At 44.4% G+C, this 26,485-nt stretch overlaps 1 protein-coding gene across 2 annotated transcripts in view; it reads left to right on the forward strand.

The window, feature by feature from the left end:
- CTCF (CCCTC-binding factor) overlaps positions 1 to 26,485 on the forward strand; it is a 76,861-nt gene that overhangs the window by 37,500 nt on the left and 12,876 nt on the right. For both annotated transcript variants that reach the window (XM_034940447.3, XM_034940448.3), the window contains exons 3-7: positions 11,007 to 11,796; positions 12,134 to 12,304; positions 16,933 to 17,066; positions 20,883 to 21,003; positions 21,628 to 21,777. In XM_034940447.3, the coding sequence (XP_034796338.1) occupies positions 11,016 to 11,796; positions 12,134 to 12,304; positions 16,933 to 17,066; positions 20,883 to 21,003; positions 21,628 to 21,777 (1,357 nt within the window). In that variant the 5' untranslated portion in view covers positions 11,007 to 11,015. The remainder of the gene's footprint in view (positions 1 to 11,006; positions 11,797 to 12,133; positions 12,305 to 16,932; positions 17,067 to 20,882; positions 21,004 to 21,627; positions 21,778 to 26,485) is intronic.

A 26,485-nucleotide genomic window follows, 5' to 3' on the forward strand; every position in this document is an offset into this window, starting at 1 on the left:
TTTCTGTTTATTCCCTGTCCAGTGTCATTGAGTTGAAGGTGACAGCCAAACATTAGTAGATCCTTTAGGCAGTGAAACTGGGATTGCAGATATGGATTGGAAAGACCTCTGTGTAGAAACAGTGGAAGTTAAAAGGCTAGTGCAGTGGGCGGCTACGGAGCCTTGGTGTGCTCAGGGGGGCTGGTGAAAGAGTACTCAGAGACGAAGGGAGCTAAGGGAGGAAAGAGGCTTATGAAGGAATAGGATGAGTTTCATCTTGTCAGATGCCAGAGAAACTGAGATTTAGAAAGAGGGAAAGGCCCTTGGGTTGACTCTGGTGGTTCTTGATGGATGGTACCTGTGGGCCAAACAAAGGGGCCTCAGAGGGCTAAGGAGGGAGTTGAGTCCTTTTTAGTAAGGACAGATATTTAAATTTATTATATATTTTTATTTATTTTATTTTTGAGGAACAGGGTCTCACTTACTCTGTTGCCCAGGTTGGAGTTCAATGGTGTAATCTCAGCTCACTGTAACCTCTGTGTCCTAGGCTCAAATGATCCTCCTGCCTCAGCCTCCCAAGTAGCTGGGGTTACAGGCATGCACCACCATGCCTGGCTATATTTTGTAGAGATGATGTTTCACCATGTTGCCAAAGCTGGTCTCGAACTCCTGGACTCAAGGGATCTGCCCACCTCAGCCTCCCAAAGTCCTGGGATTACAGGTGTGAGCCACCATGCCCAGCCTGGCTAATGTGTGTTTTTTAAAATTTGTTTTTAGAGATGGGGTCTCCCCATGTTGCCCGTGCTGGGCTTGAACTCTTGGGCTCAAGTGATCTACTTCAGCCTCCCAAAGTGCTGGGATTACAGGCTTGAGCCATCACACCTAGTCGTAAGGACAGATTTTTTGAGATAGAGCAAAGCCATATATAGAAGTGTATATAAATTCCATATATAGTATGATTTCATATATATACAAAATATATACCTTTAACTGAATAGCTGAGAAAACGGCATCAGAATATTAGGTGATTTTCGTAATCTGGAGGAAAAAAAATGTGTCCTGTAAGTAAATTAAAACCGCTTTGAGTGATATAAACTTCATTTTGGTGGCGATATTGGTCCACAAAAAATATTTGACGAAACCTAGAAGGCATGGGCGACTCAAGCAAGCATAGAGCCAAAAAATATGTAGGAATTAGAGTGAGTGGGTATGTTTTGTACTAAGAGGAACTGAGTATTTGAAAGCAGTAAAGAAAGGAGATGGATTGGAGCTGCTAGTGTCGGGAGAGGCAGCTAGAAGCGCAGTCCCCAGGGAGTGGGGAGAATGACCTGGTCCAGCCTATTGGTTACTTATTGATTCAGGGGAGAGACTCCCATCGTCTGGAAAGAAAGTAAAAGGAGAGATCCACTGCTTGATGGAATGCACTAAGGGGTGTGTGTGTGTGTGTGTGTGTTTTGTTTTTTAAGACAGTCTCACTCTGTCACCCAGTGTGTGTGTGTGTGTGTGTTTTGTTTTGTTTTGTTTTGTTTTGTTTTTAAGACGGAGTCTCACTCTGTTACCCAGCCTGGAGTGCAGTGGCGTGATCTCGGCTCACTGCAAGCTCCACTTCTCGGGTTCATGCCATTCTCCCACCTCAGCCTTCCCAGTAGCTGGGACTACAGGCGCCTGCCACCACGCCCAGCTAATTTTGTTTTTGTATTTCTAGTCGAGATGGGGTTTCACCGTGTTAGCCAGGATGGTCTCGATCTCCTGACCTCGGGGATGCTCTGAGATTCTGAGCAGTGTATTGAGAGGCTGATGGCTTGCTACTTTGTGTCTGATTTTTCTCTATTAAAAATAGAAGCTATTGCTTTAAGACCGAGTAGATGCTGTTGTTTTGTGGACTTTATGCCATGTGTTTTTTTTCACAGTGAGACAGTACTCTGTCAGCTCAACTCCTTGGAAGCACAGTTGGTTTCTATTTGTACTCTTTTGTACCACTTCTTTTTCTACCTGGTTTATAATTCTGTGACCTCTTTTAGGTTGGACTTGGTTGTTTACAAGCAATTTTTTTTTTTTGAGATGGAGTCTCCCTCTGTCACCCAGGCTGGAGTGCAGTGGCCCAATCTTGGCTCACTGCAGCCTCCGCCTCCAGGGTTCACACGATTCTCCTGCCTCAGCCTCCCAAATAGCTGGGACTATAGGCACCTGCCACCATAACTGGCTAATTTTCGTATTTTTAGTAGAGATGGGGTTTCACCATGTAGGTCAAGCTGGTCTTGAACTCCTGACCTCAGATGATCCGCCTGCCTCGGCCTCCCAAAGTGCTGGGATTACAGGCGTGAGCCACTCAGCCCAGCCTGTTTACAGGCAATTTTTAACATTTTAAGTTTTCAAATTCACACCAGAGACCAGATAGAATTTTTTTTCTGTTGTCTTCAAGTTGTAGCATCAAATTATATGCTACAAAATCCTGGAGACCCCAAAGATTGTTTTTCCTCTACCAATTTTATTATTGAGGATATTTAAATAGTCCGGGATTATGTAGTGACTCTGGCAGGGTCACCACATTTACATTCACAGCATCTCAATTTTTTGTTCTTTGATACCTTTTCTGAGAATGTCACTCTGAAGTAAATTGGGCTTTTTGTATGTTCCCTAGCTCCAGACATCTGGATTATCATTCCCTTTGCAGGGATACTAACTTTTGGGGCTTTTCAGGGACTGAAAAACTTCTCTTAAAAAGTTTTTTTCTGGGGGCTGGGCACGGTGGTTCATGCCTTTAATCCCAGCACTTTGGGAGGCCGAGGCCAGCAGATTACCTGAGGTCGGGAGTTCGAGACCAGCCTGACCAACATGGAGAAACCCCGTCTCTCCTAAAAATACAAAATTAGCCAGGTGTGGTGGCGCATGCCTGTAATCCCAGCTACTTAGGAGGCTGAGGCAGGAGAATCGCTTGAACCCAGGAGTCAGAGGTTGTGTTCAGCCGAGATTGCGCCATTGCACACCAGCCTAGGCAACAAGAGTGAAACTCCATCTCCAAAAAAAAAAAAAAGAAAAGAAAATCTTAATGGGGAAACAGTAATAGTATAATGTTAAATTGCAAAATCTAATTCTGTGGGTCAAGGGTGGGACCTGAAGTTCTGTGTTTTTAAGAAGCCAGTGCTGCTGGTCCTCAGACCATACTTTGAATAACAAGTACAAAGTTGTGCTGTCCGGTAAGGAAGCCCCTAGCCTCATGTTGCTGTTGAGAATTTAGAGTTTTACTGGTTCAAATTAAGGTATGCTGTAAATGTAAGATATAGCTGGGCACGACGGCACATACCTGTAATCACAGCACTTTGGTAGTCTAAGATGGGACAATAACTTGAGGCTGGGAGTTCAAGACCAGCCTGGGCAACACACCTCTACAAAAAAAAAAAAATTACAAAAAAAAAAAACATTAGGCCAGGCGGAGTGGCTCACACCTGTAATCCCAGCACTTTGGGAGGCTGAGGTGGGGGATCACGAGGTCAGGAGATCGAGACCATCCTGCCTAACATGGTGAAACCCCGTCCCTACTAAAAATACAAAAACAAAATTAGCTGGGAGTGCTGGTGGGTGCCTGTAGTCCCAGCTACTCAGGAGGCTGAGGTGGGAGAATGGCATGAACCCGGGAGGCGGAGCTTGCAGTGAACCAAGATCAAGTCCCTGCACTCCAGCCTGGGCGACAGAGGGAGACTCCCTCTCAAAAAAAAAAGGCTGGGCGCGGTGGCTCACACCTGTAATCCCGGTACTTTGGGAGGCCAGGGCGGGCGGATCAGGAGGTCAGGAGATAAGAGACCATCCTGGCTAACACGGTGAAACCCCGTCTCTACTAAAAGTACAAAAAATTAGCCGGGCGTGGTGACAGGCGCCTGTAGTCCCAGCTACTTGGGAGGCTGAGGCAGGAGAATGGCGTTAACCCAACCCAGTAGGTGGAGCTTGCAGTGAGCTGAGATCGCGCCACTGCACTTCAGCCTGGGCAACAGTGCAAGACTCTGTCTCAAAAAAAAAAAAAAAAAAATTAGAGGCCAGGCACGGTGGTTTATGCCTGTAATCCTAGCAATTTGGGAGGCTGAGGCGGGCAGATGACTTGAGCCCAGGAGTTCGAGACCAGTCTGTGCAACATGGTGAAACCCCACTTTTACTAAAAATACAAAAAAATTAGCCTGGTGCCTGGTATGAACCTGTAGTCTCAGCTACTCGGGAGGCTGAGGTGGGAGAATCACCTGAGCCCAGGAAGTCAAGGCTGCAATGAGCCATGACCATTCTGCTGCACTCCAGCCTGGGCAACAGAGGAAACCCCGTCTCAAAAAAAAAAAAAAAAGAAAGAAAGAAAGAAAATTAATTGAGCATGGTGGCATAAACTGTAGTCCTAGCTACTTGGCAGACTGAGGCAGGAGGATCACTGGAACCCAGGAGTTGGAGGTTACAGTGAGCTGTGATCCTACCACTGCACTCCAGTCTGGGCAACAGAGCAAGTCTGTGTCTCAAATATAACAATTTTTTTTTGTTAGTTTTGTTTTTGTTTTGTTTGTTTGTTTTTGAGACAGAGTCTCGCTCTGTTGCCAGGCTGGAGTGCAGTGGCGCGATCTTGGCTCATTGCAAGCTCCACCTCCCAGGTTCACGCCATTCTCCTGCCTCAGCCTCCCGAGTAGCTGGGACTATAGGCATCCGCCACCACGCCCGGCTAATTTTTGTATTTTTAGTAGAGACAGGATTTCGCCATGTTAGCCAGGATGGTCTGTATCTCCTGACCTCATGATCCACCTGCCTTGGCCTCCCAAAGTGTTGGGATTACAGACATGAGCCACCATACCCGGCCAACAATTTTTTAAATTGATGAAACCTTGAAATGATATTTTGGACATACCAGGTTAAGTGAAATAGATTACTAAAATTAATTTCACCAGGGTTTGTTGTTTTTTTTTTTTTTTTTACTTTTTAATATGAATTTTTTTACTTAAAATTACATATAATGTGGCTTATGTTTGTGGCTTGCATTATATTTCTATTGAACAGTGCCAGCATAGAGAATTTATATTCTAAAGATAATCTGTCTGAACAGTACTGAGTATATAAAATTAATTATAGTTAGGATTATGCTTAGTCTTTTACAATCAGAGGTATAAATGAGATCTTTTTTTTTTTTTTTTTTTTTTGAGACAGTCTCGCTCTGTCTCCCAGGCTGGAGTGCAGTGGCGCAATCTTGGCTCATGGCAAGCTTCGCCTTCCGGGTTCACGCCATTCTCCTGCCTCAGCCTCCTGAGTAGCTGGGACTACAGGCACCCGCCACCACTCCTGGCTAATTTTTTGTATTTTTTAGTAGAGATGGTGTTTCACCGTGTTAGCCAGGATGGTCTTGGTCTCCTGACCTCATGATCCACCCGCCTTGGCCTCCCAAAGTGCTGGGATTACAGGCGTGAGCCACCACGCTTGGCCTAAATGACATCTTATAATAAAAATGCTAGCACTTTGCTCATTTTTAATTTATAGGTGAATTATAAAGCATTCTACAAATGTTCTTTGATCCCCACCTTCTGCGGTAACTTTTTTTTATATTTGTCCCCACTGTCATGGAACAGCATAGTAAGAAGCCTTTGCATTGGATGTTGTTGTATTTTTCTCTTGGTTGTTGAGAACAAGGGACTAATGAAAGAAAGAAGGTAATGGAAGAATAAACCAAACTGGCAACCCAACAACCTCGGGAGTTTACCTTGAGCCTTGTTTTTTTCCAGGCAGATGGTGGGGTTTGCTGAATCTGTCCAAAAGTATATGTTGCTTCAAGCCCGGCTTTTGCCCTTAAAGAGCTTTCACACCCAACTGGGAAAATAGATCGTTTTGAGAAAATTTTAAGTGCTAAACTGTGTCCTTATTTTATCAGAAACACATTTGGAGCAAAGTAGTGGCCACAAGAACCTCAGAAAGCTTTGTTGTGCCAAGGATGAGCTGGTGTTCAGAGGAGTGGATCAGACGTAAAGTACAGAGTGAAGACAGGGAGATGACAGTAGGAACTGTGTCTGGATGAAAAGACAGCTTGACTGAAGGGGAGAGTGCTAGAGGGCAAGACATAAATCTGAATAGGTTATCATGGGGTCAGGTACGAAGGGGCTTTGTGAGCCAGAAGGCTGGTAAGTGCATCATGTAGTTTTTGCAAAAGTAGAGACACACTTTTTGAGGAAATTAAGTCTTGTTCTTTGTGAAATGAGTGAATCTTTACTTCTCTGCCCAGAAAGCATAAGTGGTTTTCCATTGCCAGTCATCTGAGATATTTTGTTATTCAAGACCATCCAAACTATGGGGGGCAACCAGCACATCTTTCACCTGTCTTACTACCCTCTCCTCTGTCCTGTGCTTTAAGCCAGTTCTTTTTCTTACTCATAACTAATTCCCACATGTATTTATTGTACCCAGAAATCCAAACCTTTCCCCTACAGAATACATCCTCTGCCCTCCACTGTCAAACTCTGCCTTTAAATGTCCTGTTCATGTTTCAGGGTTCCATTCAAATTCCACATTTATGAAGCATTTTTCTATCACACCTGGTTATGTTATCTTTTTCCAAACCTATGTAATTTCACCTTGAACCATTGTGCTACCTATTTTGTCCTTTATGTTAGACAGTAACTCCTAGAATGTAGGACCAGGCCTCCCAAAATGCTGGGATTACAGGCGTGAGCCACCACGCCCGGCCCCTATTTTACTCTTGTTTAGGTAATGTCATTCTCTCTGTAGTTCTTGTGCTGCCTCTCAGGTGGTCCTGGCTTAAGGAGTCTTCTCTGACTGCTATCATGGATATAATACAATGTTAAGGTGCCTAGACAGAGAATTGGAGAAAAGTGTGTCTAATAGAACTAACAAAAGCTTCGTTTGAGCTGTATTCTTGGCCAAAAATACAAAACACTTCAATGTTTTGTTTTGGGGTTTTTTTTGTTGTTGTTGTTGTTGTTGTTGTTTTTGAGACATAGTTTCACTCTTATTGCCCAGGCTCCAGGCTGGAGTGCAGTGGCACTTGGCTCACTGCAATCTCCGCCTCCAGGCTTCAAGCAATTCTCGAGCCTCACTCAGCCTTCCAAGTAGCTGGGATTAGAGGCACACCCCACCACACTCAGCTATATATGTTTTATTTTATTTTAATTGTTATTATTATTTTAATTATTATTATTTTTTTGAGACAGAGGCTCGCTCTGTTGCCCTGGCTGGAGGGAGTACAGTGGCCCAATCTAAGCTCACTGCAACCTCCACCTCCCAGGTTCAAGCAATTCTTCTGCCTCGGCCTCCTGAGTAGCTGGGATTACAGGCATGTGCCACCACACCTGGCTAATTTTTGTATTTTTAATAGAAACGGGGTTTTGCCGTGTTGGCCAGGCTTGTCTCCATCTCCTGACTTCAAGTGATCTGCCCGCCTCGGCCTCCCAAAATGCTGGGATTACAGGCCTGAGCCACCACGCCTGGCCCCTATTTTACTCTTGTTTAGGTAATGTCATTCACAAGATTTTTGTTTGTTTTTTATTTTTTGTTTTTGAGACCGAGTCTCACTCTGTCGCCCAGGCTGGAATGCAGGGGCACTTTCTCAGCTCGCTGCAACCTCCACCTCCAGGGTTCAAGTTCTTTTCGTGCCTCAGCCTTCCAAGTAGCTGGGATTACAGGTGCACACCGCCACGCCTGGCTAATTTTTGTATTTTTAGTAGAGATGGGGTTTTGCCATGTTAGCCAGGCTGGTCTTGAACTCCTGGCCTCAACTGATCCACCAGCCTTGGCCTCCCAAAGTGCTGGGATTACAGGCGTGAGCTACCGTGCCCGGCCCATTCACAAGATATAAGAGCCAAAAACTATGAATTGGCTGATTTGTTTTCTGCTTTCTATTATATATTCAATTTGGTTGGCATTTATTGAGTACTTACCATCCTGGGCACAGTGCTAAAGAGTAAAAACCGTGGCTGGGCGTGGTGGCTCACGCCTGTAGTCCCAGCACTTTGGGAGGCCGAGGCGGACAGATCACGAGGTCAGAAGTTCAAGACCAGCCTGGCCAACATAGTGAAACCCCGTATCTGCTAAAAATACAGAAAATTAGCCAGGTGTGGTGGTGGGCACCTGTAATCCCAACTACTCCGGAGGCTGAAGCAGGAGAATCACTTAAACCTGGGAGGCAGAGGTTGCAGTGAGCCAAGATCACGCCATTGCACTCCAGCCTGGGCGACAGTGCGAGACTCCGACTCAAAAAAAAAAAAAAAATAGTAAAAACCGGTTGGGCGCAGTGGCTCACACCTGTAATCCCAGCACATTGGGAGGCCGAGGCAGGCGGATCACGAGGTCAGGAAATCAAGACCATCCTGGCTAACATGGCGAAACCCCGTCTCTACTAAAAATACAAAAAATTAGCCGGGCATGGTGGTGGGCGCCTGTAGTCCCAGCTACTCTGGAGGCTGAGGGAGGAGAATGGCGTGAACCTGGGAGGCGGAGCTTGCAGTGAGCGGAGATCGTGCCACTGCACTCTAGCCTGGGCAACAGAGCGAGACTCCGTCTCAAAATAAAAATAAAAAAAAAAACAAGCGACTTGTTAGATGTGGTTCTTATTCTCAGGGAATTCATGATCTCATTGTCAGGAGAGAGGTGAATGTCAAGTTGATGGTATGACATGGGCAGTTTTGTGCAGTCTCTGCAAACACGGCCATTGCAGTCTGGATCTAAGTTCTGAGTTTGGCTTCAAAAAACAAGGTCAAAAACCTTTGACAGGGTGGGGAAAATGGGGAATTGCTGTTGAGTGGGTATAAAGTTTCAGTTATGCAAGATGAGTAAGTTCTAGAGATCTGCTACACAACATAGTTCCTGTATTAATCGTATAGCATTATGCACTTTGAATTATGTTGAGGATGGATCTCTTGATAAATATTATCACCAAAAACAAAATACAAGGAAATTTTGGAGGTGTATTTAGTGTTTTTTTTTTTTCTTTTTTGAGACGGAGTTTCATTCTTGTTGCCCAGGCTGCAGTACAATGGCGCAATCTTGGCTCACCGCAACCTCCACCTCCCGGGTCAAGCGATTCTCCTGCCTCAGCCTCCCAAGTAGCCAGGATTACAGGCATGCACCATCACACCTGGCTAATTTTGTATTTTTACTTAGGACGGGGTTTCTCCATGTTGTTCAGGCTGGTCTCGTACTCCCGACCTCAGGTGATCCACACACCTCGGCCTCCCAAAGTGCTGGGATTATAGGCGTGAGCCACCACGTGCTTAATAAAGCTACCTTAATAAAGCTTTTTACAAAACATTGGCAGACCCGGGCACAGTGGCTCAGTCACACGTATAATCCCAGCACTTTGGGAGGCTTAGGTGGGAGGATTGCTTCAGCCCAGGAGTTCAAGGCCAGTCTGGAAATGTGGCAAGACCCCATAATTGCAGAAAATTAAGCTAATTCATATATGCATCATCTCACATCCTTGTCATTTTTTGTGATGAGAACACTTAAAAATCTGCTCTCAGTTATTTTCAGGTATACGTTATTATTAACTGTAATAGTCATGTTGTATAATAGATCTCTTGAACTTATTCCCACTGAAATTATATGTCCTTTACCAGTGTCTTCCCCACTACATGTGTAAGATTTAAATTAGTTTTGTTAGTAATTCTTTAATATCAACAGATATCCAGAGTTGAAATTTCTAATTGTCTTGTGTCACATCTTTTTCACCATTTATTGGTTTGAATCAGGATCCAAAGAAGATTCATGCATTGTGATTGATTACTGTCTCTTAGACTCTTTTATCTGTATCAGAGTTTCTCAGCCTTAGTGCTCTTGACATCTTGGGCCTGATAATTCTTTTTTTTTTTTTTTTTTGAGATGGAGTCTCGCTCTGTCGCCCAGGCTGGAGTGCAGTGGCGCGATCTCGGCTCACTGCAAGCTCCGCCTCCCAGGTTCATGCCATTCTCCTGCCTCAGCCTCCCAAGAGCTGGGACTACAGGCACCCGCCACCACGCCCGGCTAATTTTTTTGTATTTTTTAGTAGAGACGGGGTTTCACCGTGTTAGCCAGGATGGTCTCGATCTCCTGACCTCCGGTAATCTGCCCGCCTCAGCCTCCCAAAGTGCTGGGATTACAGGCGTGAGCCACCGTGCCTGGCCTGGCCTGATAATTCTTTGTGGTGGAGGACTGACCTGTGTCTTGGAGGATGTTTAATAGCATCTCTAGCTTTCACCCACGAGATAACAGTAGCACATCCCAGCCCAGTAGTGACAACCAAAAATGTGTTAGCCAAATGTTCCTAGAGGCAAAGTCACCCCAGGCTGAGAACTACTGATCTACTGGTTCTCCCTCCAATCAGTCTTCCCTTGTATTCTTCTTGTTATCTATTTGCAGAAGAACCTGAGTATAATCTTGCAGTGTTTCCCTCAGTATGGATTTCACTGATTTAATCCCTGTAGTATAATTTAACATCCTGAGTCACCAATTTCCTGTTAATTGGGTTGGATCTAGAGACTTGATTGGTTTCAGAGTTTTGGAGTTTGTTTGACAAAATTGCATTATAGGTAGTGGTTTTTTCTTTTCCTTTTTTTTTTTTTTTTTTTTTTTTTGAGACGGAGTCTTGCTCTGTCCACCACGCTGGAGCGCAGTGGTGCAATCTCGGCTCACTGCAAGCTCCGCCTCCTGGATTCAAGCTATTCTTCTGCCTCAGCCTCCCGAGTAGCTGGGACTACAGGCGCCCGCCACCATGCCCGGCTAATTTTTTTTGTATTTTTAGTAGAGACGGGGTTTCACCGTGTTAGCCAGGATGTTCTCGATCTCCTGACCTCGTGATCCGCCCGCCTCGGCCTCCCAAAGTGCTGGGATTACAGGCATGAGCCACTGCACCTGGCCAGTAGTGGTTGTTTCTTTCATCAAGAGGCACATGTCTGTTGTGTCTTTTTTAATATTAACAACCATTGATGCCTAATTCATTCACCAAAGGGTCTTTTTGTTTTAAAATGTGTATTTTTATTTAGACATGCTTTGCTTTAAATAACAATCTGTGTTCTCCCTTAATAAAGGCAGGGGAAATGGAAGGTGATGCAGTCGAAGCCATTGTGGAGGAGTCCGAAACTTTTATTAAAGGAAAGGAGAGAAAGACTTACCAGAGACGCCGGGAAGGGGGCCAGGAAGAAGATGCCTGCCACTTACCCCAGAACCAGACGGATGGGGGTGAGGTGGTCCAGGATGTCAACAGCAGTGTACAGATGGTGATGATGGAACAGCTGGACCCCACCCTTCTTCAGATGAAGACTGAAGTAATGGAGGGCACAGTGGCTCCAGAAGCAGAGGCTGCTGTGGACGATACCCAGATTATAACTTTACAGGTTGTAAATATGGAGGAACAGCCCATAAACATAGGAGAACTTCAGCTTGTTCAAGTACCTGTTCCTGTGACTGTACCTGTTGCTACCACTTCAGTAGAAGAACTTCAGGGGGCTTATGAAAATGAAGTGTCTAAAGAGGGCCTTGCGGAAAGTGAACCCATGATATGCCACACCCTACCTTTGCCTGAAGGGTTTCAGGTGGTTAAAGTGGGGGCCAATGGAGAGGTGGAGACACTAGAACAAGGGGAACTTCCACCCCAGGAAGATCCTAGTTGGCAAAAAGACCCAGACTATCAGCCACCAGCCAAAAAAACAAAGAAAACCAAAAAGAGCAAACTGCGTTATACAGAGGAGGGCAAAGATGTAGATGTGTCTGTCTACGATTTTGAGGAAGAACAGCAGGAGGGTCTGCTATCAGAGGTTAATGCAGAGAAAGTGGTTGGTAATATGAAGCCTCCAAAGCCAACAAAAATTAAAAAGAAAGGTAAAACGAGTTTATCCATAGTGGTTTCATAAAACCATTTTGGGATAAGCATACAACACAGTGCATATGCAAGTTGTTTTATATTAACCGTATTTGTAAAAGGTCGTTATGTGGGTACCGTTCTTTAAAACCAGTCTAAAATAAGTTTTTTCCAGATTGAATGCTCTTTTTTTAATCCCAAAGAAGAAGGAAATGTATTAGTGACATGAGATAATTATGACTTATATTGGGTTTTGTTATTAAAAGCTAATCAAATATATTTGTAGAAATTTAAGATTAGGATTAATCTTAACACTTTGAAACTCTGCAGCAAGTAAGTGTTTTATTTTGCACATAGGTGTAAAGAAGACATTCCAGTGTGAGCTTTGCAGTTACACGTGTCCACGGCGTTCAAATTTGGATCGTCACATGAAAAGCCACACTGATGAGAGACCACACAAGTGCCATCTCTGTGGCAGGGCATTCAGAACAGTCACCCTCCTGAGGAATCACCTTAACACACACACAGGTGCTGGATAAGAATGTTGGGGGCTACAACAGCAAATGCTCAGACTTGGCTTTTTAGTATTCATTCAAGCTGACTCCAGCGGGAATTTAAAGGAAGTTTTTATTATTTCTTATGATGCCCTTTTTGTAATCATGATTTTATTGTAAGCACTTGGACTTAGTTATTATAGACAAATGTAAAGAAAATTTAATGAAAAATAACAACACCCTCTCTCTTAAAAAAAAGAAGTCTCAGGCAATAGATGCCTGGTACTATGAGGAAGAATGTTAGAAATAGAAGTGAAATCACAGTGAAACCCTGTCTCTACTAAAAATACAAAAAATTAGCTGGGTATGGTGGCGGGCACCTGTAGTCCCAGCTGCTCGGGAGGCTGAGGCAGGAGAATGGCGTGAACCCGGGAGGTGGAGCTTGCAGTGAGCCGAGATCCCGCCACTGCACTCCAGCCTGGGCGACAGTGCGAGTCTCCGTCTAAAAAAAAAGAAAAGAAAAGAAATAGAAGTGAAACCCTACCTTTATTTAAAAAAAAAAGTGGCCGGGTACAGTGGCTCACGCCTGTAATCCTAACACTTTGGGAGGCTGGGGTGGGCAGATCACTTGAGATTAGAAGTTGGAGACCAGCCTGGCCAACGTGACAAAATCCCATCCATCTCTACTAGAAATACATAAATTAGCCAGATGTGGTGGCGGGTGCCTGTAATCCCAGCTACTCAGGAGGCTCAGGCAGGAGAATCGCTTGAAACCTGGGAGGCAGACACTGCAATGAGCTGAGATAGTGCTACTGCACTCCAGCCTGGGCGACAGAGTGAGACTCCATCTCAAAAACAAACCTTAACATTTTTTGTTTCTGGTTGTTTCACGTCAAGGAAGGTAATTCATAATTTCAGAATGGAAAAGCTAAGGCACCATTCTGATAATTCAAACATTTATTTGAGCATCCTACTTACTTTAGTGTTCAGATATTCTGATATTAGCTTCATGTTGGCTGTGGCCAGGTTCCCTGAGGTCTCTAAAGTAGAGGGACTCTGTGCACTAAACCTCTCTTTAAGCTTTCCTGGGCTATTTGTTATCCCAGTGTAGGAAGTTGGTTGCAAGTCTTCTCACATGGTTTTTCATGCAGAATAACTTCATTTCATATGACAACTCTTGTTTTTGATTTTTAGGTTTTTTAAAATTTCTAATGACAACCCTTGTTTTAGATTTGTTATGCTGGTTGTCAGATGACCATGATCAAGTGGGTGTTAATCATAAACAGTATGCTGCACATGGGCACATTCTTCACTAATGTGACTTACTTTTAAACATCTCCCTAATTTCTACTCAGACACTTGATAATATGTTTTATTTGATACTTGGAAGACACTAGGATGGGGCATATGACTAAATAAAAGTAACTGGGTAATCCCAGCACTTTGGAAATCCGATGGGGGGTAGATGACCTGAGGCCAGGAGTTCTAGACCAGCCCGGCCAACATGGCAAAACCGCCTCTGTACTGAAAATACAAAAAAATCAGCTGGGTGTAGTGGCACACGCCTGTAAACCCAGCTACTTGGGTGGCTGAGGCAGGAGAATCACTTGAATGCGGGAGACAGAGGTTGCAGTAAGCCAAGATTGTGCCACCGTACTCCAACCTAGGTGACAGAGCAAGACTCTGCCTCACCAAAATAAATAAATAAATGGCCCCATAACAGGACTTCCCAAGATGGGTGTGCCTTGATGTGGGCATTCTTTATCTGGTCTTCAGCTTTGAAAGTAAGAGGTACAGTCTATCTGGTTACTCAGCAGATTTGGCAAGACTGATTCATACCAACAAAACCCATAAGAGCAGATGCATACACCAAGAGTATCGGTTTATGGTGAGGAGTATACCTTTTCATGTTCCAGATGCAGTTGCATTGCATTCTAGGGGGCGCCTCTGCCTCTGTTAACGATGCTGTAGCAGCCGGGGCGCCGTAGCTCTCGCCTGTAATCCCATCACTTTGGGAGGCCGAGGTGGGTGGATCACCTGAGGTCAGGAGTTCAAGACCAGCCTGGCTAACATGACGAAACCTTGTCTCTACTAAAAATATAAAAATTAGCTGGGCGTGGTGACGCATGCCTGTAGTCCCAGCTACTCGGAAGGCTGAGGCAGGAGAATTGCTTAAATCCAGGAAGCAGAAATTGCAGTGAGTGGAGATCGCACCATTGCACTCCAGCCTGGGCGACAGAGTGAGACTCCATCTCAAAAAAAAAAAAAAAAAAAAAAAAAGATGTTGTAGCAATTGAAAGCTAACTTGGTGAGGATGAGCCTTGATGGCTGGGCATGGTGGCTCACACCTGTAATTCCCGCACCTAGGGAGGCTGAGGCGGGTGGATCACTTGAGGTCAGGGGTTTGAGACCAGTCTGGCCAACATGATGAAACCTCATCTCCACTAAAAATACAAAAATTAGCCAGGTGGCCGGGTGTGGTGGCTTACGCCTGTAATCCCAGCACTTTGGCACTTTGGGAGGCTGACGCGGGCGGATCACCTGAGGTCAGGAGTTCAAGACTAGCCTGACCAACATGGGGAAATCCTGTCTCTATTAAAAATACAAAATTAGCCGGGTGTGGTGGCACATGCCTGTAATCCCAACTACTCGGGAGGCTGAGGCAGGAGAATCACTTGAACCCAGGAGGCGGAGGTTGCGGTGAGCTGAGATCGTGCCATTGCACTCCAGCCTGGGCAACAAGAGCAAAACTCGGTCTCAAGAAAAAGCCAGGCATGGTGGCCCATGCCTGTAATCCCAGCACTTCGGGAGGCTGAAGCAGGCGGATCACAAGGGCAGGAGATCGAGACCATCCTGGCCAACATGGTGAAACCCCGTCTCTACTGAAAACAGAAAAAAAAAATGTTAGCCAGGTGTGGTGGCATGTACCTGTAGTCCCAGCTACTCAGGAGGCTGAGGCAAGAGAATTACTTCAACCTGGAAGGTAGAGGTTGCAGTGAGCCAAAATCATGCTACTGCACTACAACCTGGGCAACAGAGCAAGAGACTCCGTCTCAAAAAAAAGAGGATGGGCCATGAGTGAAGGGATGTAGGTGGCCATGTGGCACAGCCTAATGGAACTCCCTGCCCCACAGCAGTGTCCACTTCTTTGCTAATTGCCACGCTTATGCAGGCCTTTCTCTCCCCTGGATAGTACTAGGTAAACACGAGCATTTATTTTTTAGCTTACTTTGTTCTAAAAGAAGACCAGGCATGGTGGCTCACAACCTGTAATCTCAGGACTTTGTGAGGCCGAGGCCGGAGGATTGCTTGAGCCCAGGAGTTTGAGACAAGCCTGGGCAACATGGCAAGACTCCATCTCTACAAAATAGAAAAAATTAGCCAGGCATGGTGGTGCAAGCCTGTAGTCTCAGCTACTGGAGAGGCTGAAGTAGGAGGATCACTTGAGCCTGGGAAGTCAAGGCTGCAGTGAGCCTTGATCCTATCACTGCATTCCCACTGGGCAACAGAGGAAGACTCTGGCTCAAAAACAAAAAACGAAAAGAAAATTGGATGCCACTTTTCTTCTCTTGTTAATTGTTTTACTTCCTATCCATACCACCAGACTATACACTTTTCACAGGAAGAACTCTGTGCTTTACCGTTAGATCCATAGTGGTTCTAAAGAATCAAATTGAATGAACAAATGAACATTCCTTGGAATTGCTTAGTTTTTATTATACTCCAGTCACTCTTCCTCTCCAGCATTCTCTTCATTCTCAAAGAGAATCATTTCTGCAGATGGCTGGTTCTATTCATTACATTGTGGCTCTTCCTAATTGTATCCTCAAAGGCAGCCTTCCTTTGGTTTTAGTGTTTGATACTACCTTGCTGTCACCCCTTACCTGCTGCCCACAATTACAGATGGTCACTAGTCTGTGAAACTAGCACTGCATTGTGCTCTCAGTTTTGTCTCTAAGATTCCTTCAGTGAAAGACAAGAAAAGTAGAGAGTATATTATTCATGTTTTATATTGGATGAATTGACATTCAGAATGATCACAGCATATTAGACATGGGTGTTTGAAAATCATTTGTTTAAATCACAAAAAAGGGAATACTATGTAAAGCCTGTGATAAGCCTCTGAAATTCCTTATCAAGACAGATACATATGGAAAACAAGTTATATGTTTGTGTTTTTAAAAGAAAGTTGCAGAATATAGACAGCCCAATGGCCCTATATTTATAGTCATAATACGACGAGATTTGAGAGACGGGATCTTGCTATGTTGCCCAGGCTGGTCTCAAACTCTTAGCCTCCCAGAGTTCTGGGATTAGAGGCATGAGCCACCAAGCCCGGTCTCTATTAACTTTTAATCCATAATGACCAGGATATTCACAAAATAGGAATAAGAAGGTTTTTATTGTATTCAAAAGCAGCAGATTCAGATGGGTAATTAAGAGAAACTAATTTGGTATGTGTTATAATATCCTGGTGTTAGTATAAATTCATCTAGGCCCTCCCATAGTTTTCGGAGCTGACTTTTGGATCTGCTTTCAAGCTACTGCAGTTGATGGAATGAATAGGGTTCCAGTCTCATAGCAGTTCTGTGCCACACATTGAACTCTGTCATTAACTGTGCCCTTGATCTTGCTCTTCCTGTTACTCCATCCTTTCTCTAGGTACTCGTCCTCACAAGTGCCCAGACTGCGACATGGCCTTTGTGACCAGTGGAGAATTGGTTCGGCATCGTCGTTACAAACACACCCACGAGAAGCCATTCAAGTGTTCCATGTGCGATTACGCCAGTGTAGAAGTGAGTGTTCAGCTTTTTGTTGGTATCTCTCTTAGGCAGACCATGATTTATTTCAATACAAAGCTATAACTACTACCCAAACGGACTTAAGATGAGGTAGAAAAATGTTAGTAAATTATTAACACTCCCACACAACACCGCTCCCCCAAAAAACTTATGATGATTGTGAAAGATTTACTTGTTAAAAAGAGTCAAGTTTCTGGCTGGGTGCAGTGGCTCACGCCTATAATCCCAGCACTTTGGGAGGCTGAGGTGGGCGGATCACCTGAGGTCGGGAGTTGGAGACCAGCCTGACCAACATGGAGAAACCCGATCTGTACTAAAAAATAAAAAATTTAGGCTGGGCGCGGTGGCTCACAGCCTATAATCCCAGCAGTTTGGGAGGCTGAGGTGGGTGGATCACAAGGTCAGGAGATTGAGACCATCCTGGCTAAAACGGTGAAACCCTGTCTCTACTAAAAATACAAAAAATTAGCTGGGTGTGGTGGCGGGCACCTATAGTCCCAGCTACTCGGGAGGCTGAGGCAGGAGAATGGCGTGAACCCCAGAGGCGGAGCTTGCAGTGAGCTGAAATCACGCCACTGCACTCCAGCCTGGGCGACAGAGCGAGACTTCCTCCATCTCAAAAAATAATAATAAATAAATAAATAAATATTAGCTGGGCGTGGTGGTGCATGCCTGTAATCCCAGCTACTTGGGAGGCTGAGGCAGGAGAATCACTTGAACCCGGGAGGTGGAGGTTGCAGTGAGCCGAGATCGTGCCATTGCAGTCCAGCCTGGGCAACAAGAGTGAAACTCCGTCTTAAAAAAGAGTACCAGTTTCACGTGTTAATACAGGCAAATTCTGTCAAACTTTGAAGAAAAAACTGTACCCAGAGCATTTTAAAATGGTAGGTTTATCAATTTTATTATTTGAAGCTACACTGTTACCAAAACTGGGTCAGAAAACTACCAAAAAGAAAACTTACCCTCAGAGAGAAGCAAAAATTCTAAATGAAATTATTAGCCAATGAGCCAACCTAATTTAGTAATACGTTCTAAAAATAAGTGATACTGAATATATCTGAAACACAAAGATTGTTTATCATTGGGAAATTACTGATGTATATTACATTGAAGGATTGAAGAAAAACCATATTATTTCTGTAGATGGGACGGGAGCTAAAATTCAGTAATCATTAATTACTGTTTAATGTCCTAGCAAGTTAAGTATAGGAGAAAACTTCTTTAATATAATGTGTTTAGGCTGGGCATGGTGGCTCACGCCTGTAATCCCAGTACTTTGGGAGGTTGAGGTGGGCAGATCACCTGAGGTCAGGAGTTGACCTGTGTGGCCAACATGGTGAGACACCATCTGTACTAAAAATACAAAAATTAGCTGGGCATGGCAGCACGCGCCTGTAGTCTCAGCGACTTGGGAGCCTGAGGCAGGAGAATCACTTGAACCTGGGAGGTGTAGGTTGCATTGAGGCAAGATCGCACCACTGCACTCCAGCCTGGGTGATGAGTGAGACTCCCCCTCAAAAAAATTTTAAACAGCATATATACCAGAAATGTATAATAAACTCATCCTAATTAATTCTGAAACATTGAAAGTATTTCCATTAAAATCTGGAATATGACAAGATATTCATTCTTAATGTTACTGTTTCAGTGTTGTACTGGAAATCCCAGCTAATCGAATAAAGCAAGAAATGAATTATTAATGGAGAGATAAAACTGTTATTTCTTGCAGAGAGATTTGCTTACAGAGAAAATCTAAGAGTATCAGAACAAAAACTTAGAGCAATAAGAGTTCAGTTCACTGGCCGGTTATAAGATAAGCATACAGAAATCAGTAATGTCAATAGTGATAGGAAGGTATGAAATGGATTCTAATAGCAATAAAATAACTTAGGGATAAACTGAACAACAAAAAATATCTATGAAATGTACATGAAGAAAACCTCAGAAACTTTTCCAGAGGACCTGAATAAATGAAGAAACATTACAAGTTGATTCTAACTTTCAACTGGAAGAATAATTATGAATGGCTAAGAAAAATTTGAAAATAGAATGAGGGGCTTGTGCCATTGGATTTTGTAAAACTATAGTAAATGAAGCCAGTGTGATATTGCAGTAGGAATAGATAGCTCATTGGAACAGAGTAGGTTCTGGTACATATTGAAATTAACAGGTTAAATAGGGAAATCTTGAAGGAAAAGAATTAGTAATGCTGTTAGGATAGTTATCGACTTATGTGTGTGAAAACTTGGTGTGTAACACTTATGAGTGGGGCCAGGCGCGGTAGCTCACGCCTGTAATCCCAGCACTTTGGGAAGCTGAGGCGGGTTGGTCACCTGAGATCAAGAGTTTGAGACCAGCCGGGCCAACGTGGTGAAACCCCGTCTCTACTAAAAATACAGAAGTTAGCCAGGCCTGGTGGCGTGCGCCTGTAGTCTCAGCTACTCGGGAGGCTGAGGCAGGAGATTTGCTTGACCCTGGGAGGCGGAGGTTGCAGTGACCCACAATCGTGACAGTGTACTCCAGCCTGGGCAATGGAGCGAGATTTCATCTCAAAAAAAAAACAAAAAAAACTCAGAGACATTTATGAGTACAGTGTTTTTTTGTTTTTTGTTTGTTTCCTTAAAATTGGGATACTTTTTAAATTTTTCAAAACAAACATTGAAACATTAGTGAATGTTCAAAGCGCTTTTTGGGGCAGGGGGTGCGTGGCAGACAGGGTCTCTCACTCTGTCGCCCAGGCTGGACCGCAGTGGCGTGATCATGGCTCACTGTAGCCTTAAACTCCTGAGCTCAGGTGATCCTCCCACTTCAGCTGCTCCTCACATAGCTGAGACTACAGGCATGTGCCATCACACCCAACTAATTTTTGTATTTTTTGTAGAGACAGGGTTTTGCCATGTTGCCCAGGCTGGTCTCGAACTCCTGACCTCAAGCAATCGCGCACCTTGGGCCTGCCAAAGTGCTGGGATTACAGGTGTGAGCCACCGTGACCTGCCCTCAAAGCACTTCATAGAATCAAGTTTGAAAGTCACTGTTTTAGTATAAGGTATCCTGCAGGGGACTAAAGGATGGATAATGGTGAGGATGATAGAAGAGAGACCCTTCGAGCCTGGCCTGTCTAGGAAACGCTAATGATAGGAAAAGAGGATGAGTGGAATTAAAATATGTACTCAGTAACACAGGATTTGGAACAAATTGATCTGTAAATAGGCATGGATTATTTTTAAACTATTATGGAAAATTTCAAACATGTAGAAGTAAAGATTGTAATACATCCTCATGTGCCTACCACCCAGCTTAAAACAGTTACTAGTAATGCGCAGTCTTTTTTTTTGAGACAGAGTTTCGCTCTTGTCCAGGTTGGAGTGCAGTGGCACGATCTCGGGTCACTGCAGCCTCCACCTCCTGGGTTCAAGAGATTCTCCAGCCTCAGCCTTCCGAGTAGCTGGGATTACAGGCGTGTGCCACCATGCTTGGCTAATTTTTGTATTGTTAGTAGATACGGGGTCTCACCATTTGGCCAGGCTGGTCTTGAACTCCTGACCTCAGATGATCTGCCCACCTCAGCCTCCCAAGTAATGACCAATCTTGGCTTATCTATACCCGTATTCATTTACCCACTTCTCTTAGATAATGATATGGATTCGAGAAGCAAAGTTTACAAATAATGAAGAGGGAAGAAGGTTATCTTTTAGACTTCTGTATTCTGAACTTCAGTGCCCCAAAGCTAAGCTTTTGTGCCTAACCTACTGTGCTCTTGTTACAGTCTGTGTTAACAGAAGTTAAAGTTCAGTTGTTTTCGTATTTCAGGTCAGCAAATTAAAACGTCACATTCGCTCTCATACTGGAGAGCGTCCGTTTCAGTGCAGTTTGTGCAGTTATGCCAGCAGGGACACATACAAGCTGAAAAGGCACATGAGAACCCATTCAGGTAGGACTTCTCCACTCCTTACTGTATTAATGAGCTTCTTTTCAGTGAATCCCATGGGACCCTGTGGACCACTGTGTGTCCCCATTGTTTATATGAATGAAGACTGGCATGAAAATAGTATGGAATTGATAATGCTTCTCCGGCATATCCTCTGAATTCGTTGTTCAGAAAACACATTAGAAAATAGTACCTTTTGTTTTGTTCAACTTGAATCTGCCTACAACAAGAAAAATTTTAAGGGAGAAATTAAGTTAAAATGGACAGATTTTAATTTTAAAAGTCTGGGTAGATTTCCTAACCTACCTTATTCAGTTTTCCTGGATATTGTCTTTTCCTAAAAAGAAAAACTTGTGGGTTCTCCATTCAGTCTCCCCCAAAGGTAAGCATTGCTGTAATGTGGAGGATTCCAGAGCAGAGCTGGGCAGAGCAGAGGTGGCCAGCAGCAGTTTAGGACTTGGCCATATCTGAAGATAGACAAGATCCGGGAATTGGGACTGAGCCTCAGCCTTCCTAAGACCTGTAGATTCTCTGTGGTGTAGCATATCTGCCACCTGAGTTACCCTCCAATTAAATTATAGTATTTATTCATTTCATTTATGTGTTCATTCTGTATTTTCTTTAAAGGGGAAAAGCCTTATGAATGTTATATTTGTCATGCTCGGTTTACCCAAAGTGGTACCATGAAGATGCACATTTTACAGAAGCACACAGAAAATGTGGCCAAATTTCACTGTCCCCACTGTGACACAGTCATAGCCCGAAAAAGTGATTTGGGTAAGTAGATTAACTAGTGAGAAGTGAAAAAAATATTTTGAAGGATTTATATTTCGAAATATGGGGATCAAAAATAACTTCACCTTCTGACTCTCATAACATTTTATGTATAGGAATGGCCTGTCACTTAGTTTAGTAAAAGCCATTGCTTAGCTGCTTTTTTTTTTTTTTTTTCTATTTCTTCCTTTTCTTACTGTAGTCAGGCCACAAGATTCTGTCCTGAGTAAAACTCATCTATAAATTAATGGGAGCTGTGATGGGAGGAGACAGAGTACACCTTTAATTAGTAGCCTTCCTTCCCCAAATAGGAAAGTAACATAGTGTGATTCAAACTCAGGTCATTCTATTGTATTTTTTTGAGAACGTCTGTACTTTCTCTAGGTAATGGGACTGTTTTATTGGTTTAGTGGTAACTGTATTTCTGTGCATAGTTAAACTAGAGTTTACATGCAGCCGGAGTTTATTAATAATATTTAGTGTAGGCCGGGCGCGGCGGCTCACGCCTGTAATCCCAGCACTTTGGGAGGCCAAGGCGGGTGGATCACGAGGTCAGGCGATCGAGACCATCCTGGCTAACATGGTGAAACCCTGTCTCTACTAAAAATACAAAAAATTAATTGGGCATGGTGGTGGGCGCCTGTAGTCCCAGCTACTCGGGAGGCTGAGGCAGGAGAATGGCGTGAACCTGGGAGGTGGAGCTTGCAGTGAGCAGAGATCACGCCACCGCACTCCAGCCTGGGTGACAGAGCGAGACTCTGTCTCAAAAAAAAAAAAGGTAACGAGTAAAAAGTGAGAGCCATCCTCTCCCTTACCTCATATCTACTCCCAATAATTAGCTCTCTAAGTTTAGTGGGATATCACCTCAGTTGATACAACTTGTATACCGTAAATACATAAATTCATGACCCGAATTGTAGCTGGGCCCTCACTGCTCCTAGCTATTCCAGCTGTTTGTTCTTGTCAGGTGTGCTCCAGTTCTTTATGAGTGAGCAAATTCATTCCACAGTGTTTGGTGCTTATATAGAGTTGGGCAACCTACTCTTACTTTTTTTTTTTTTTTTTGAGATGGAGTTTTCCTCTTGTCACCCAGGCTGGAGTATGATGGCATGAACTCAGCTCACTGCAACCTCTGCCTCCCAGGTTCAAGTGAATCTCCTGCCTCAGCCTCCTGAGTAGCTGAGATTATAGGCGCATACCACCATGCCCGGCTAAATTTTTTTTTTTTTTTTTTTTTTTGTATTTTTTGGTACAGATGGGGTTTCACCATGTTGGCCAGGCTGGTCTTGAACTCCTGACCTCAGGTGATCTGCCTACCTCGGCCTCCCAAAGTGCTGAGATTACAGACATGAGCCACCACGCCCAGCCCTCACTTGCTTTTTTTTGTGACAAAGTTTTGCACTTGTCACCCAGGCTGGAGTGCAGTGGCCCGATCTCTGTTCACTGCAACCTCCGCCTCCTGGGTTCAAGCTCTTCTCCTGCCTCAGCCTCCCAAGTGGCTGGGACTACAGGTGCCCGCCCATGGCTAATTTTTGTATTTTTAGTAGAGACAGGGTTTCACCATGTTGGCCAGGCTGCTCTCGAACTCCTGACCTCAAGTGATCTGCCCTCATTGGCCTCCCAAATTGTTGGGATTACAGGCGAGAGCTGCTACACCAGATCCCCTACTCCTATTTTCTTATAACCTCTAATTTTCCTTCTTTTTTCTCTCCCCTCTTGGTCTCAGTAAATGACTTCTCTTCCTACTTAAAAAATAAAGACAAAGGGCCAGGCGCAGTGGCTCACGCCTGTAATCCCAGCACTTTGGGAGGCCAAGGTGGGCGGATCATTTGAGCTTAGGAGTTCCGGAGCAGCCTGGGCAACATGGCAAAACTCCATCTCTACCAAAAATACAAAATGGTTGTGGTGAGGTGCACCCGTGGTTCCAGCTACTCAGGAGGCTGTGGTGGGAGGATCACTTGAGCTTAGGAGGTAGAGGTTGCAACGAGCCGAGATCGTGCCACCGCACTCCAGCTTGGGTGACAGAGAGACCCCATCCCAAAAAAAAAAAAAGAATCTTAGCCAGACACAGTGGCTCACACCTGTAGTTTCAGCTATTCAGGAGGATGGGCCAGGAGTTCTAGACCAACCTGTGTGATATAGCAAGACCCCGTCTCTTAAAATAAATAAAAATATAGCCGGGCGCGGTGGCTCACGCCTCTAATCCCAGCACTTTGGGAGGCTGAGATGGGCGGATCACAAGGTCAGGAGATGAAGACCATCCTGGCTAACACAGTGAAACCCCATCTCTACTAAAAATACAAAAATTAGCCGGGTGTGGTGGCACATGCCTGTAGTCCCAGGTACTTGGGAGGCTGAGGCAGGAGAATTGCTTCAATCCGGGAGGGGGAGGTTGCAGTGAGCGGAGATCGCGCCACGGCACTCCAGCCTGGGCAAGAGAGAGAGACACTGTCTCAAAAAAAAAAAAAAAAATTATATATATATGTGTGTGTGTGTGTATATGTGTGTGTGTGTATATATGTATGTGTGTGTGTATATATATGTATTCATATATATATGTATTTTTTTATATATGTATGTCTTCACCCTCTAGGTTTAACTCTTCTCTCCTTCCCAGCCAGCCTTTATGAAGAGTTACATCCCTCACAGTCTTCTCCCCCTCATCTTTCCCTCTTGTCTGGCTTATTCCCCATCACTCTGGTATAATGACTCTTGCTTAAGGTCATGAATGACCCCACTCTGAATGTAGTGAAGACTCCTTTCCACTCTTCTTCCTAAGAGATGACTTGATCTGTTAGCAATGTTCTTCATCGTTGACAGTACCCTCTTCCTTTGAAACACTTTCTTCCCTTGGCCTCTGTGACACTAAATCCTGTTGGTTTTCTTCTTCCTCTTACTTCTTTAAACTTTCTCTTATTTTAACCTTTTTTTCTCTCACTGGCCTTAACTCCAAGGTTTTTGTTTTTGTTTTTGTTTTTTACTGGAGACTGTCTTGCTCTGTTGCCCAGGCTGGAGTTCGGTGGCTCAGTCTTGGCTCACTGCAGCATCGACCAGGCTCAAGGAATCCTCCCACCTCAGCCTCCCTGGTAGCTAGGACCACAGGCACATGCCACGATGACCAGCTAATTTTTTTTTTTAGCTTTTGGTAGAGACAGGGTTTCACTATGTTGCCCAGGCTGGTCTCGTACTCCTGGACTCAAGCAATCCACCCACCTCAGCCTCCCAATATGCTAGGATTACAGGTGTGAGCCACCACACCTGGCCCAACTCTGAGACTTCTTTGTGTGTATGTGTGCTTGTGTGCTTTGTGTGAGAGACGGAGTTTCACTCTGTCACCCAGGCTGGAGAAGAGTGGCGCGATCTCGGCTCACTGCAACCACCGCTTCCCTGGTTTAAATGATTCTCCTTCCTCATTTTCCCCAGTAGCTGGGACCACAGGTGTACGCCACCATGCCTAGCTAATTTTTGTATTTTTTAGTAGAGACGGGTTTCACTATATGTTGGCCAGGCCAGGTCTCAAACTCCTGACTCAGGTGATCCACCCACCTTTGCCTCCTAAAGTGCTGGGATTCTTTTTGAGATGGAGTCTTTGTCACCCAGCCTAGAGTACAGTGCAGTAGCACAATCTTGGCTCACTGCAACCTCTGCCTCCCAGGTTCAAGCCATTTTCTTGCCTCAGCCTCCCGAGTAGCTGGGATTACAGGTTTACAGGCATACACCACCACGCCCAGCTAATTTTTGTATTTTTTAGTAGAGACAGAGTTTTGCCATGTTGGCCAGGCTGGTCTTGAACTCCTCACCTCAGGTGATCCACCTGCCTTGGCCTCCCAAAGTGCTAGGATTACAGGCGTGAGGCACTGTGCCTGCCAACTCTTAGACTTCTTAAAGCATGACCCATACTTTTTATTTTAATTCTACTTTTTGCCTTGGTGATCTTATCAGCTCCCGTGGGCTCAAATTCTAACAACTCTTTGTGGCATTGGTGGTACAGTGATAAGCATAGCTGCTTTCAAATCCTAACAACTTGTACATTTATATTCCTACTCCAGATCTTTCTTTTGAGTTAGCCTTATATAACTGTGTATCCCTTGCCATCCCACCCCTCCTTTTATATCTCTGGCATTTCAAATTCAGCATGTCTAAAACTGAAGGTCTAAAACTTCTCTGTCCCCTATGCCCCCCCACCCCCCGACCCTGAAAATAACACATACAACTTGTTAAGCCCTCTTCCACTATTCTTGTCTCAATAAATGACCCCAACAGCTACCTGGTTTTCCAGGCCTGATACCTACTTTATTTTTCACTCTACAGTCACTAAATCCTGTTGATTCAACTGCTTCCATCTCTCATCAGTTCTTCCCCTTCCATCCACACCCATTGTCATCACCCTTGTCCCGCCACCATCTTCTCCCACCTATCCTGTTTGAACAATCTTAATTGTTCTCCCTGCACCTGTTACTCTGCCTTTTCATTCATTTTCTGTATAGCACCCAGAGTAATACTTAAGAATCAGGAGAAATGGGCTGGGCGCAGTGGCTCACACCTATAATTCCAGCATTTTGGGAGGCCGAGGCGGGCAGATCACGAGGTCAGGAGATTGAGACCATCCTGGCTAACATGATGAAACCCTGTCTCTACTAAAAATACAAAAATAAAAAATAAAAAAATTAGCCGGGCATGGTGGCGGGCGCCTGTAGTCCCAGCTACTCAG

This window comes from Pan paniscus, chromosome 18 (genome assembly GCF_029289425.2).
Source record: "Pan paniscus chromosome 18, NHGRI_mPanPan1-v2.0_pri, whole genome shotgun sequence".
NCBI lineage: Eukaryota > Metazoa > Chordata > Mammalia > Primates > Hominidae > Pan > Pan paniscus.